Genomic DNA, 14,146 nt, shown 5'->3' with positions numbered 1-14,146 from the left:
GAAGGCACATCTGAATTGGGGACAGCTACTGTCAGATTTTCAGCTGCCAAGTTCATTCAGGTGTTCATTCATTCAATCACAAATAGTTACTGAGCTCTCCAGTTTAGTGGTAACGAGCACTGGCTCTGGAGTGCACAGACTCTCAAGTCCACAGACTTGGGTTCAAGTCCCTGCTCTGCCACTTATTATCCACAGACCTTGGGGAAGGTACTTAATTGCTAAGCCTCGGTTCCCTGCTCTAGAAAATGTGAATGATGGCACCTGCCTCGCAGAGCTGCTGTGAGGATGAGAGGAAATAATGCATGTAAGGTACTTAGCCCAGTTCCTGGTGAAGAGTCATGCTGACTAGCAGTGCTGGCGTCATTGTTCTGGCCTTCAAGGCATGTGTTAGACTCTCCTGAAAAATCAGGGCACGACACCACAGGCAACAAAAGAAAAAAAAAAAAACTGGATTTCATCAAAATTACAAACTTTTGTGCCTCCAAGGACCCGAACAACAGAGGAAAAAGGCAACCCACAGAATGGGAGACAATTATTTGCAAATCACGTAGCTACTATTAATATCCAACGTATCGAGAAAGGTCCTAGACCTCAACAACAATCACAACAAAAAAACCACCTGATTAAAAAAACAAGCAAACGATTTGGACAGACTTTCTCCAAAGATACACAAATGGCCCATAAGCACATGAAAAAATGATCATTGTCACTAATGATTAGGGAAACGCAAATAAAAACTGAAACGAGAGATCGCTTCACCAAGTAAGATGGCTACCATTAAAAAAAATAATAATAAAATAAATAACAAGTTCTGGAGATGGCGTGGAGAAATCGGGGCCCTCTGCCCTGCTGGTAGAAATGTAAAAGGGTACAACCGCTGTGGCAAACAGTATGGCAGGTCTTCCTCAAAATATCAAAAACAGAATTACCTTGCGATCCAGTAATTCTTCCTCTAGGTATATATATCCGAAACTGAAAGCAGGGACACGAATGGGTATCTGCACACCCGTGTTCACAGCAGCACTGTTCACAGTAACCAAAAGGTGGAAGCAGCCCAAGTATCCAAAGATGCAGGAATGGGTAAATAAAATATGGTGGACACATATAATGGGATACTCTGAGCCTCAAAAAGAAAGGAGATTCTGAAACATACTTCCGCGTGAAGCAATCTTAATGCCATTACGCTAAATAAAATAAGTCGGTCACAAAAAGACCCACTTATGTGAGGGTACCGTGAGTAGTCACAGTCAGAGACAGAAAGTAGAATAGTTACCACCAGGGGCTGGAGGTGGGGAGAGAGGAGAGCCATCAATGCGTCCAGAGTTTCAGTTAGGCAGAATGAAGGAAGTTCTGGAGATGGATGGCGGTGATGGCTGCGTGCCAATGTGAATGTACTTAAATGTCACTGAACTTTATTTTAATGGTCAGAATGATAAAGTCTATGTTGGATATATTTTACCCCAATTTTTAGAACTAAATCAAAAAATAAGTACAAACAAAAACAGACGCCCTCATGGAACATTTTAGTCTGATGCATAGAAGGAGCTCTAACGTAACACCATGTTTTGCTTTTACGTAAGGTATCTCGTTGATCCTCTTACCCGTAAGACACCACAGAGCAGGTATTCTCGTCACATACACACCTCCCTTCCCTGTTTACGGATCAGGGAAGTGAATATTAGAATAGTCAATGGCCTCACACGGGCCAGTCACACCAGAGACAGAGACAGGACTAACTCGAATCTAAAACAAAAAGTGTCAAATGTTGGAAGAGAACAAAGACAGAACAGCGGCGTCCACATTGCTCTAGAATTCCTTGATGGGACTATGCTAGTTTCCGGAACTCCCACATGCAATCAGTTAAGGCCCGTCCTTGTCTAAATGGAAACAGACCAAGCTTGCAATCTACAAGGCCCTGGGAATACAAGCCTTGGAGCTTGATCTCCTGAACCTTGGGCAAGTTTCTTTGCTCCTCTCCTCTAAGCCATTCCTTCGTCTGTAAAATGGAGATCATACCACTGACTCAATGGAGTTTTCAGAGAAAATAATACTGCAACAAGCTAATGTGTGTCACAGGATGCCTAGAAGACGCTGAAGGATCAGTAAATGATGCCCAAGATTTTGAGCTCTGAAAGACACTTAAAAAATAAGATTGATAGAAAGGAACCTTTGGAGTAACTATGCAGAGTGTATTCTGCCACATTCTGTGAAGGTCACAAAGAAATTGAAAGGCATCCTGCCTAAGGGAGGCTCCAGTCTCATTCAGAAAATAAGGGAATAAAACACGTGAGGAGACATAAAATAAATAACCTCAGGAAACTGTACCAGGCAGGACGAAAGGAATCAACAGGTCTGTGTGTATTAGTCTATTAGTTGAGTGCAGGACATTGTACTAGAGACTTTATTCTCATTCTCACATTTAATCTTCACAAAAACCTGCACAGTAAGTAATATGCTTTTTTATAGGTGAGGGAAGACCCAAAGCAAATAACAAACACTTGAGTTCAGAGAAGAGATTCAGCACCATAAGCAGGGCGGCCTAGGAAAACTTCCTGGAGGAGGAGGCAGGTGCTGCCAGACAGCAGGCACGCTAACCAGAAGATCAGCAACATTCTTCCAGGTCAGGAGGATTAGCGGGAGCACCAAGTCTGAAAATGGTGTTTATTTATTTATTTTCAGTTTTATTTGAGAGAGGTGGGGGAGGGACAGAGAATCCCAAGCAGGCTCTGCACTGCCAGCACACAGCCTGATGCAGGGCTCCAACTCACAAACCGTGAGATCATGACCTAGGCCTAAATCGGACACTTAGGTTGCCCAGGCGACCCTGAAAATGGTTTTTAACGGCCCCTCTCCTAGCCACAACAAGGTGGGTCACCACAAAAAAAAAAAAAAAAAGCAAGCCTGAATGTTATTTATATCTTTTCAGACTACTAGGTCAGCCTAAATTTCTGAGTGATTTATCTGCTAGGTCAAGAACAATAACCCTTAACTGAAACTCCTCTGGGCACTGTGTTTACACTCTTCCTCACTCTACATCCACCCCCCTCCAAGAAAAAAACAAGTAAATTACACAGCAATACACAAGAGTATTTATACAATGTTGCACCTCCAAGGCGTGAGCAAACAGGGTGAAATAGACAAGTATTCCACTTATTACATGAAATGAGAAGAATCTCAATGAGTTTATAAGAAAACAGATCATGGTCATTTTTTTTTCTCCTTTGCATTTTTTTATACATTTTTCAAATTTTCTACATGGATAAGCACTGTTCTTTAAAAAACGCAATTCTGTAAGAATTTTTTATATCCCAAATAGTCCACTCTAAGCAATGACAACACCTTCAGCAAAGCCCTGTGAGTGCCTTAGCTCCTTGGTCTTGCACATGGAAAGCAGGGCAGGACAAGGAGACGCTGACCCTCACCACAGGACTGACTGGTGTTTTATAAGCTGTCCAGGCAGTTAAGGACAAATGCTCTCAGAACCCCAGATTTCCTCCCGTGGCCCAGCAACCTGCCCCAGCACTTCTCCTCTCTGATGGGGGCTCATAAGGAGGGCCCATATCCCAAACCTTCAAGGAATGAGCAGTGACTGCTACTGACATCCCTGTAGGACCCCTGCCCTGCGCACATAGGGGCTTTGATGGTAAGAGACAAGAATGACCTTTGGTGACTGCCAAGGGGAAATCTCCCCGCCTCTGTAATGATACCCATGCTACTCCCCTCCCTAGATGTTCTTCCTGGCTCCCCAGTGCCACTAATGAAAGAGCCCAAACTATCTGGCCAACCTTTGAAGCCCCCTACCCTCAGGCCTAACCCTACCTTTCCAGTCTCACCTTCCGCCACACTCCCTTGTTAGGCCAATAGAACCCATGGTATTAGGCACCTCCCCCCTCAACATCAGCCTGTGCTCAAGCTGCTTGCTGTCTTTGCCAAGAGAGCCCCCTAGCCTCCTCCATTTCCACCCGTCCATCAAAGCCCTGCTCAGCAGCCACCACCTCCTGAGTTTTCCAGAGTTCTTCCTTCCTTCCTAAGGTGTTCCTCCTCACCCCTCCCCTGCTGAGGGCAGCACAACATAACAGCACACCAGCTCTGGAGCCAGAATGCTGGGGAGTTCCACCCCAGCTCCCTTCCCTAGTTGTGTGACCTTCTCTTTGCTTCGGGGTCCCCGTCTGCAAAATGTAGACAATAACAGTACCTCCCTCATGGTATTGTTGTGTGGATGGATCATAGGGCTGCAAGGCATTGAAAGTGACCACTTCAGTCTCCAGCACACAGTAAGCCTTTGGCTATTGTTGTTACTACTGGAGGTAATAAGCCCTTCCATCCTCCACTCTCCTACTTCATTTATCTGTCCAGTCTAATGCCACCCCTTTTTACCATAGCTGATTTAGGTACTTGTCTTCACTCCCTTACTAAACGGAGCATCCCGTAAATGCTCAACTTGATACATACACAGAGGCAAGATAGAGCCACTGAATGAATGACCAATTTCTAAATGATCCCACTTATGGTCTGTCCATAAGAAAACCCATATTTACCATTTGAAGACACAAAGAAAAGATTAAGGAAGCAGAACTTTTCAGAACTTTTCATGTAGAGCAACGGTTCTCAAAAGTGTGGTCCCTGGATGAGCTGCAGCATTAGCATCTCTTGGGAACTCAGAAATGTAGAATGCTAGGCCGCAGCCTGCACCTAGTGAATCAGAAACTCCAAGAGTAGGACCCAGCAATCTGTTTTAACAAGCCCTCCAGGTGATTCTACCGACCATGAATCATGAGACCTGAAGAACAAGAAGCAACATGGCAGCACAAAATGAGCACTGACTGGATCAGGAGTGGATTCCAGGCTTAACTCTGGCACCAATCTCTCGCGCAAGGCCCTACACAAGGCTCTTAAACCTCTCAGGGCCTCAGCTTCCTTGTAGGCAAAACACTGAGACCATTAAACACCAGCAATAACACTGAGACCATTAAAACGCTATTGGGATTAAATGCAATCCCTGGAACAGAATTTGCATACAGTAGGTGCTTAATGGTTTTAAGCTCCTTTCCTCAAAAGGACTCAAAAGGGCTTGGCAAATTGCAGAGCACAATAGCAATCTGAGGGATACTAATTCTTCTGGGAACAAACCCCCAGGCTGTCAAACACCTAGCATTCCCAGGGCACTAGGAGGCTGTTTATGTCTAACACCATCCAACCTATAAGCACAAACTCTGCAACAGAGTATCTGCTTCCTACCTGTTTATGAAAGCTGAACCAGGAAGAGAATAGATGGTCCTCCCTGAACCACCTCACCCCCCCCCCCACAATATTCCCATCAGAATTAACTACTCACTAATCTTTTAATTTAAATGATTCCAAACTTCACTCTTGGAAAAAGAATAATCTAAAACGTTCTCCAGCCAGTAAAAGGAACTGTCAACTCTTGCAGAGCATCATGGACCTGACTTGGGGAACTCCTGGTATAGGACATCCAACCCCCCAGCAGTCATGGAGGGTTTAGATTATGACAGAAATCTTCCTGGGGCACCTGGGTGGCTCATTTGGTTTAGCGTCCAACTTTGGTCCAGGTCACGATCTCACGGTTTGTGAATTCAAGCCCAGCATCGGGCTCTGTGCTGACAGCTCTGAGCCTGGAGCTTGCTTCAGATTCTCTCTCTCTCTCTCTAGCTCTCTGCCCCTCCCCCGCTTGCTTATGCATGCTCTCTCTTGAAAATAAACAAACATTAAAAAAAATTTTTTTTTAAAGACAGTAACCGGGGCACCTGGTTGGCTCAGTTGGTTAAGGGTCTGACTTCAACTCGGGGCATGATCCCACAGTTCATGAGTTTGAGCCCCGCGTCAGGCACTGTGCTAATAACAGCTCTGGGCCTAGAGCCTGCTTTGGATTCTTTTTCTCCCTCCCTCTGTCCCTCCCCCAGCTCACACGGTCTCTGTCTCTCAAAAAATGAATAAATGTTAAAACAAAAATTTTTAATAAAAAATACAGTAACCTTAGGAAATTTGTTTCAGAGGAGAAAATCCAGAAATAAAAGTATTTTTTCTTCCTCCACACTTCTTAGTTCCTTGTACTACTGCTCCTTCTGCTCTAAACCATGCATTCTACTAGGGAACCACCTTCCAGAAGGACAGGTAGGATGGAAACAAGTATACACAGGTGACTATGTCCGACTGGGGGCTTATCTGTGCATTCAAATAGCACCAGCTTACAATGTCCATGTGAGGCCCCAGGCATAAAATAACAATTATCCTACCCCTTTCCAATCTGGACCCAGCAGAACAGCTCCCACAAAGCAGGGTGGTGAGAAGAGCCATTCTGCCATCAACGAGGCAGTGACCAGAAAACACACCATCAACTTTCACAAGTGCATCCATGCGGTGGGTTTCAGGAAGAGTGCCCCTCAGGCCCTCAAAAAGATCCAGAAATTTGCCATGAAGGAGATGGGAACTCCAGAACTCCCAGATGTGTGCACGGACATCAGGCTCAACGAAGCTGTCTGGGCCAAAGGCACAAGGAAAGGCCCATGCCGGAACCTTGCAGGATTGTCCAGAAAGTGTAATAAACATGAAGGGTCACCAAACAAGCTATGCACATTCTCTACCTACGTACCTATCACCAAACTGTACTTTCCAAAATGTACAGTTAATGTGGGTGAGAACCAACCAGACTGTCAAATAAAGATATAAAACCACCAAAAACAATGATAAAAATACTAATCATCAAGCCCTCAGACTACAAGCCTAATGCTTTGCAGCGCCACACCTTTGGTGAACACGTTACCTCAACTGAAAGCTCCCTGAGAGCAGCTTGTAAATATATGTAGCCCAGAGCCTGGCACCCACAGGCACTCAAAAGGCCTACTGAACGAAACGGGTAGGATTCTTTCTGTACAAGCCCCACGCAGCTGTTGAGAGGTATTATTTCATGAGTGGGTAACCTGAGGACCAGAGAAGACTGAAAGTTGAAGTCAGAGAAAGAATGTTATCTTTGATGTTACCCCCACCCCCAAAACAAGGCTTCACCCTGGGCCCAAACCCAACTTGCCACTGTTCCCCAAAGCCACCTCTTTTCCACTCAGACTGGTGAACACAGATGTGCTCACACCCTGCTCCCTGCCTCGTGTACCCTTCCCCGCACATAGGGTGTCCTCTTCCCTAATTCCCACCCACCGTCGTGAGCAGCTCTCGGGCTCAACAAAGCCAGTCTCATCTCCCCGGCTCTTATGAATTCTTTTGGACTCCTAAGAGCACTGAAAATCCCCACTACTCCGCTGAACACTTAACTATGGAGTGGCCTTCTGTTAGTGATCATTATTCTGTGCATCTGTGCTCTCTCGCTTCATACCATAAATCAATCCCTTGAGGACCAGGACGGCTATGAAACCCCAGCTCTCCCTTTTACCAGTTGACCAGTGGCTTTCTTTACTCCCCTGAGCCTCAGTTTCCCCATCTCTAAAGTGGGAAGGACAATAAAGCTTACACTGCAGAGTGGCCCTAAGAAGCAAGTAACGGCTGTAGAATTGCTTCCTGTAAGCTATAACTGCTGCTGTTAATCACCAGCTTTGTTGTTTTATTTCTGTATCCCCTCCCTCCCATCAACCACCTGGCAATACTTTCAAAAGAATACTAACACTAAATGTCACGAAAATCACTTTTATGCTTTGCTACAACAGCACAGAATATATACTAGAACGTCATTCCATCCTCTAATTACTTATCTGAACTGTGAAATTAGCTAGGCCTTGCCTGTTGGCTAACTGGCAATGAGGAGGCTCTGCTCTCTTTATGTTCAAGCGTCTTTTCCAAGGGCTGGTGGATCTGGGACCTGGTCACAGGTCACAGATGGGCCAGTTGTCCCACATATCCTTTCCAGATAGCAAATTCAACCTGAACTTAACTATTCTGTTATTAACAGTGACAGCTATGATTTATTGAGCCCCTACTATGTCCCAGATACCACGCTAAGTGTTTTATATCCATTATCTCACTTAAACTGTACTACTCTGTATGACTCTCTCTCTCTCTTTCTCTATCAGCAAACTAAGGTTCAGAAAGGTCACACAGCCAACAAAGGGGTAAGGTAAAATTCAACTTAGGCTTTCCTGACAGAAGGATCATGTTCTTTCCACTCCCTATGTACCCCTATAGCCCTAATATTTGTAGATTTTTAAATGTCCTTTAACTTCTACCCTTTATCAATTACCTTGGCACTTTGAAGGTGTAGAACTTCCTACTGTAAAGGAAGGAGGAAAAAAAAATCCTTCCAAGTTCGCCAGGTCCCTCCAGTAACTTGCTGTAATTCAATACCCAACTGAGAAATGAGGTTTTGGAATAAGGCTGCAAGTGAAAAAGCCCCTGAGGAAAGGAAATGAAGAAAATCTAGATAGACATCATAGTCCATAAAGGTGGGAAGAGACTCTTCCAGGGCCCAGTGTCCATCATTCCTCACCAAAGACCTTATACTACAAAGAAAAGAAAGGCTCCAAAATGCCAGTTAGCCGCCAGGAGAGGCCTCAATAACTTCACATACCCCGCTAAAGGCTGATAAGTAAACTGGAAAATCGTAAGTGAAGCAGGAAATAATCAAATCACTACTGACAAAACCAGCCAGGCCCACAAGGACAGGAAAGGTCCGGCTCATAAAAGACGTTTTACCAGTCCTTCCACCAACTAGGAGGAAGCCGGTTTTAAAAGAAACCAATCAACATTCTCAACTAATCACTTGGCTTAAGTTCCTGCCTTGGGTGAAAAGGCAAGTTGCCTTTTAAGTAAAGAAATCCCATACAGGGGGGCCATTCTGGTGTTCTTTTACCTAGCCTTGGGCTTTCCTTACCCAGGATACTGGTCACCTCTGGTGCCCTTTTCCAGGTGTCCAGAGCCCCCATATAGGATTAACAGGTGCTGCACAGTACCCCTCTCTCCGCATTGTCACCAATAGACTTCAGCTTTGGGCAAACTTAATAGAGCAGAAAAGCAATAGTCAATGTGCAGAGACTACTATAAAGAATATTAAAACTTGAGAACTTGAAGGGACCTACCATATCTCACCTCCAAAACACTCAAACCTCAAAGAGCAGTGATACAGAAAATGTCAAACCAGAAAGAGCAGTGACTCGCACAAGGTCATACAGGGAAAGTCATTGGCAAAGACCCTACCGAAGCCCAGGTTTCATGATTCCCAGTCCAGGGCTCTCATCATGAAGTAACGCAGGCTCCCTTCTTTCCCAGAGGCAGTCAGGCATGCCATCCCCACGCCAAGATAATCACCCTCTAGGAACACTTCCCCACAATCCCTGTCCCTCCTACAGCCTAGCTGAGTTGCAATTCTAATTAGCAAGTCTCAGAGCAGGCAGTATTCTCTGGGAGGGTGCCCGGTGTGAGGGCTGCTGGTACTGAAAAGAGGGACAAGGATGGAGGAAGAAGGGTGTGGGAGAACTAGGTTCTGCCGGCAGTGGCAGCGACACTGTCAGCCTGGATGAGGACGCACTCACTGGCATCTCCCAGTAGGCGAGGAGGTAAGCCGACCAGCAGCCAGCACCACCTCTATCAGCCAGGAAGGGCTGGGCCCTGATCCGGAGGGACGCGCGGAGCATCTCCGAGTCCCAGTTGGGCCTCGGGGAGCCGCCTGGCAGGGTGGCACCGGCGCCGTGAGCAGGCGCAGACAGCCCGTGGGCAGAGGCCCGACGGCAAGGATGCCCGGCACGCCGGTGAGGTGGCACCGGTGCCCGGCAGAGGCCCGCGGTCCTCACCAGCCCCGTCCACCGCCGCCGCCCACCCAGATTGCCCACCCTTCGCGCAGCCTTACCGAGGCACTGCCCCACCGGGGTGCTGAACGGGTTCCCCAGGAGGAACTCCATCTTGAGCGGACAACACGGCAGCGGCCCGGGCCCCCTGTCAGCCGCCCGGGTATCCGCTGTCCCCCGCCGCGCTCCCGACCTGACTGACACTTGCCCCCGCCCCACCCTCTCGAACGCCGAACGCCCGGCCCCTGACCCCACCCCTTGTCGCGTCCCTATTGGGCAACGCCTGCCAAGCCCTTCCCCGATTGGCCCCCACACCTCCCTCGCGAAGCCCCACCTACCCCGCGGCGTCCGATTGGGCGGAGCGGCGAGCTAGGTCACAGGAATCTCCGTCAGGCGTAGCGGCACCTCCCCTGGCCCGCCCCCGAACGGGAGTCTGTGTATTTTGATTCATCTATATGTTGGTCAATCTAGTGAATCCTTACTATTATTGGTCAACAGGAGAGTCAATCACTCCAATAGGGGGCGGGGGAGAGGCGGGGCTACTAATATCCCTGCCCATAGAAGGCGCTGATTGGAGAAACATTTGTTTTTTCTACTGCTGGTTGGTGGTAGGAGTATTTCCCCACCCAAGAAATGCTGTCACGTGACCGTCAACTTTCACCCAGGATGTCTACCTCGAGACTTCCCCTTAGCAACCGACTGGCCGCGCTTGGTTCCCTTAGCAACCGAGCGAAGCATCTGCTGCATGGAACCAGTCCGGTAGCCGGCGCTTCAGACGGTGAGACCCTGGACCTGAGAGTGCGGGAGGTCTCGCGTGGGCAGACAGAACCCCGACTTAAAGCTTTCCTCTGACCTTTTTTCTCTGGGAGTCGGCCCGGCGCTCCTCACCTATAAGACAAGCACACAGGTTCTCTGTCAGCCACTTACGGCCGCGCTGAGACCCTGGGCTTCCAGCCTTTGGATGAGAGAAAAACGCTAAGGAAGCATTTCCCTGGGGGAGCAGGGCCCAAAGAGATTTTTAGGGGTTCCACCCCGCGCCTCCTGGCCTGATCTCTTTTATGGAAAGTTACCCGGTCCATTGATAACTTCTTCAGGTGTTTAACCCTCATATCCGACCTCTTCACTGTCATAAAATTGTGTCTCTTCTTTATTTTTATTCTTTACCTTGGTGCTGTATAAAGTATTTTGGCTTGGGATACAGTTACCCGAGTTCCTTGTCTGCCTCTTGTCAGTAGTTCATTGTATGACTTTGGACAATTTCCTTCCCCTCCCAGGCTTCAGTTTCCCTACCTGGGAAATTAGAGAATTAGGACTCCTTTCTCCAATGGCTTCCAGAGCCGACATGTAATCAAGTAATGAATGTGCACTTAGTACCCAGTAAGCACTCGGTAAATAGTTGATTTTTCTTATTAATCCATGGCCGATAGGGGCTTTGTTTTTCAGATTCAAATGATCCCAAGTTCTTGTTTCACTGGACAACTCTGGTTTTGTTTCTCCGTGAGGAGGCTGCTCCATTGACAGTGGTGTAAAACTCGCTGCTGCTTTTCCCATCTCCTACCTCTGGTCTTCACCAACAACACCATTGTCAGGCAAGTCAACAGGAACCCAGGTTGGGTGGTAAATTATTGCTAAAATCCCCTCAGGGGAGGAGCGGTCGGGCCTCCACCCTGAGCCAGAACAGCTGCGAGAAACTCTGTGCCCTGTGACGATGAAAATCCACAGTGCCCTGGGTACGATTGAGTCAGGATTAAGGAAGTGGGCTCTGGAATCCTGCTCTCCTGCCTCCGCCGTATACCATATAGATGTATTAGGCATATTACTCAGCCTTTCCAACTAGCTTCCATTTCCTCATCTGGAAACTGCAGATGATTAGTCCTACCTGTAAATTAAGTTCCCTTTAATTTGACCACCACTCCCCTCATCTCTCCCCTTACAACCCTTGCAGTTCTCTGTACTGTAGCCAGAGTGAGCTTCTTAAAATTGAAAGCTGTTCACATCACTGCCCTTATTAAGCCCCAGGAGCTTCTCAGGGATCCTAGAATAATAAACTCCTGTAGGCCTCTTCGACCTTGCATCCCTTCAGCCCAAAAGAAACATGTCTCATTCTCTCCCACCTCAGGGCCCTCACTGTGCAGTTCCCTATTCCTCCTTTCCTACCCATCCTTCAGATCTCGGCCCTGTCTCCCCTGGCCAGGTCAGGTGCCCCTGATGTATGCTGTCCTAGTTCCCTACATCTACAAACTTGTCATGGTTTGTAATTAAATGTATGATTATCTGATTCACATCTGAAACAGAGGGAAGGAGATCTGTTTTATTCACAGCTTGTAGTAGCTGTGAATAAAAATGTGAATTCATTACACATGTGTGGGCTACACACACGATCTTAAACAAATGTAGGAGGGAGGAATTATCCATTTTTACAGATGGGAAATCAAGGGCTTAGACAGGTGAGGTTAGTTGCCGAAGGATGCACGCTCAAGTTCCAAATCCTGCCCTCGTGTGCTTAACAAAGATTGTGCCTCATAACCGTTCCACGCTGTGGAGTGACTGTGGGCTTGACTGAAAGCAAGCCTGATCCTTCCCAGGTGCCAGGCCTAGATGAGGTGGGAGTGATGAGAATTCAGTCAGAGTTTTGAAATCGGAATTAAGAAGCATTTCCCAGAGTACGGCATTTTTCTTTGAAAACACACAAACACTTTGCAGGTAACATCTGCCAAATCCAGCACATTAAAATTTCCCCAAAGGCAAGCTGGTGTCAGGTTATAGGAAGTCTTAGAAAAAATTGTTTCAAAAGACTGGGGAGATGGAAAGAGGGGGAGGACTAGAAACGTCTTAGGGAGTTGATTCATTCACCCTAAGGAGTTGGAGCCAGCGTTGAGAGCCTGGAGAGGGGAAGATGGAAGGCGCAGGTGGAGAAGGGATGTGGGGGGTGGGGGTTAGTGCAGGGGGGGGGGGAAGGGGGTGGAGGGGAGGCTGTGGCTTCTAAGGAGCAGAAGGAAAGGATGCACGAGGAGTTAAAGGCACAGGGACATTTGATCACGGACAGCTTACATAAGCTGCATCCAAGTGGATGGTGGGAGAGGACCGATGAGGGCAGCGGGCAGTGGCAGTCTCTAAGACCAGGTGGCAGGATTGCCCGGCCCACCCCAGTTTGCAGTGAACACCATCAGCCCAACACCGGGAGTCTCTCCAGCAGCACTCAGTGGAATAATACAGGGACTGCCCAGCATCAGGGAGAAGGCCTGGGTGCTGGGGACACAAGAGGGTGAAGGTAGATGGTGAAGCCAGCAGGAAGGAGAGACACAGGAGTGGAAAGAAGAAGGGAGGACTGAGTTTCCAGAGGGTTCAGGAGGCAGAATCTGGGAGCTTCCAATAGGGGGTGCCTTCCTGCAGGGTCCAACCCTTCTGGATGTTGATAATGATGAGAATGAGGTTGGGGTGCCCAGGCTTCCCAGGGCCATGGCTCCGTCCAGCCAGGAACAGCAGCCCAGGGTCAGCCTACAACTGACCAACTCCACAGATCCCCCGTTTGCCTGCAGAGTCTCAGCCAGATCCCTTTGGCCCATTAGCAGTAGAAACCTAGGGGCGCCTGGGTGGCTCAGTTGTTTAAGTGTCGACTTGGACTCAGGTCATGATCTCATGGCTCATGAGTTCAAGCCCCTCATCTGGCCCCTTTCCCACTTTATCTCTCTCAAAAATAAATTGAAAAAAAAGAAACCTACTGGTGTCAGTTTAAAAGAGAATTTAATGTGAAGAGTCAGGAAACTCTCACAGGGCCTGGAATTAGGGACACTAGGGATGGGACAGCCAGCAAAGACTGTCAGTCTGTCCGCCCTTCTGTCTTATTTTCTGGATCACCCAGGTTCCCGTCTCTGTTTCTCTCTGTCCATCTGCCTCACCCCCCTCTTGTTATCTCCGCTTAACCACACGTCTGGCCAGCTCATGGCCCCCCCAGTTCCTCCCCAGCTCACACAGGCAGCTCTGATGAGACTTTCATCCCACTGCCCCAAGTTCACATTCCTCAGTGGGAGAATACGAATGGCCAGCGTAGGTCAGTGTCTGCCAATATCCATGCACTGGGCGGCTTGTGGTGAGATGGGGGGAGTACGGATACCACTGCCTGATGGGGACGAGTCTCTCAGAAGGGGAGCTACCGGCTGCTATGCCTGGCTAGAGCTGCCAAGGATCATGGTCAGCAGTTGGTGGCAAGACACTGAGTAACAGTGGGTGAGGAAAGCCAGAGGCTTTGACGGCCGTGGCCATAGGGCAGCTGAGCTCCCAAGGCTGAAGAGACCGGTGTGGACCACCAGTCCCTGGGGTGGGGGTAGGGTCACAGCCATGGTTGTGGGACCAAGGGGTGCACCCCTGCAGATGGGTGCCAGGCAGGACGGGTACAGACGGTT

At 48.1% G+C, this 14,146-nt stretch overlaps 2 protein-coding genes across 6 annotated transcripts in view; one reads left to right on the top strand and one right to left on the bottom strand.

Moving 5' to 3' along the window:
• TOM1L2 (target of myb1 like 2 membrane trafficking protein) overlaps positions 1-9,939 on the bottom strand; it is a 120,908-nt gene extending 110,969 nt beyond the window's left edge. For 2 of the 3 annotated variants that reach the window (XM_030297048.2, XM_030297049.2), the window contains exon 1: positions 9,806-9,936. In XM_030297048.2, coding sequence (XP_030152908.1) covers positions 9,806-9,857 — 52 coding nt within the window. In that variant the 5' untranslated portion in view covers positions 9,858-9,936. Of the gene's footprint in view, positions 1-9,805 lie in introns of all 3 variants that reach the window. The other variant, XM_030297050.2, reaches the window with a different exon arrangement.
• Positions 9,940-10,440: 501 nt separating this feature from the next.
• DRC3 (dynein regulatory complex subunit 3) overlaps positions 10,441-14,146 on the top strand; it is a 34,654-nt gene continuing 30,948 nt past the window's right edge. For 2 of the 3 annotated variants that reach the window (XM_030296518.1, XM_030296520.1), the window contains exons 1-2: positions 10,441-10,521; positions 11,171-11,332. The gene's annotated coding sequence lies outside the window, so the exon portion shown is untranslated. The remainder of the gene's footprint in view (positions 10,522-11,170; positions 11,333-14,146) is intronic. The other variant, XM_030296519.1, reaches the window with a different exon arrangement.

This window comes from Lynx canadensis, chromosome E1 (genome assembly GCF_007474595.2).
Source record: "Lynx canadensis isolate LIC74 chromosome E1, mLynCan4.pri.v2, whole genome shotgun sequence".
In the NCBI taxonomy this organism is placed as follows: Eukaryota; Metazoa; Chordata; class Mammalia; order Carnivora; family Felidae; genus Lynx; species Lynx canadensis.
This window is presented reverse-complemented; position numbering and strand designations above follow the sequence as displayed.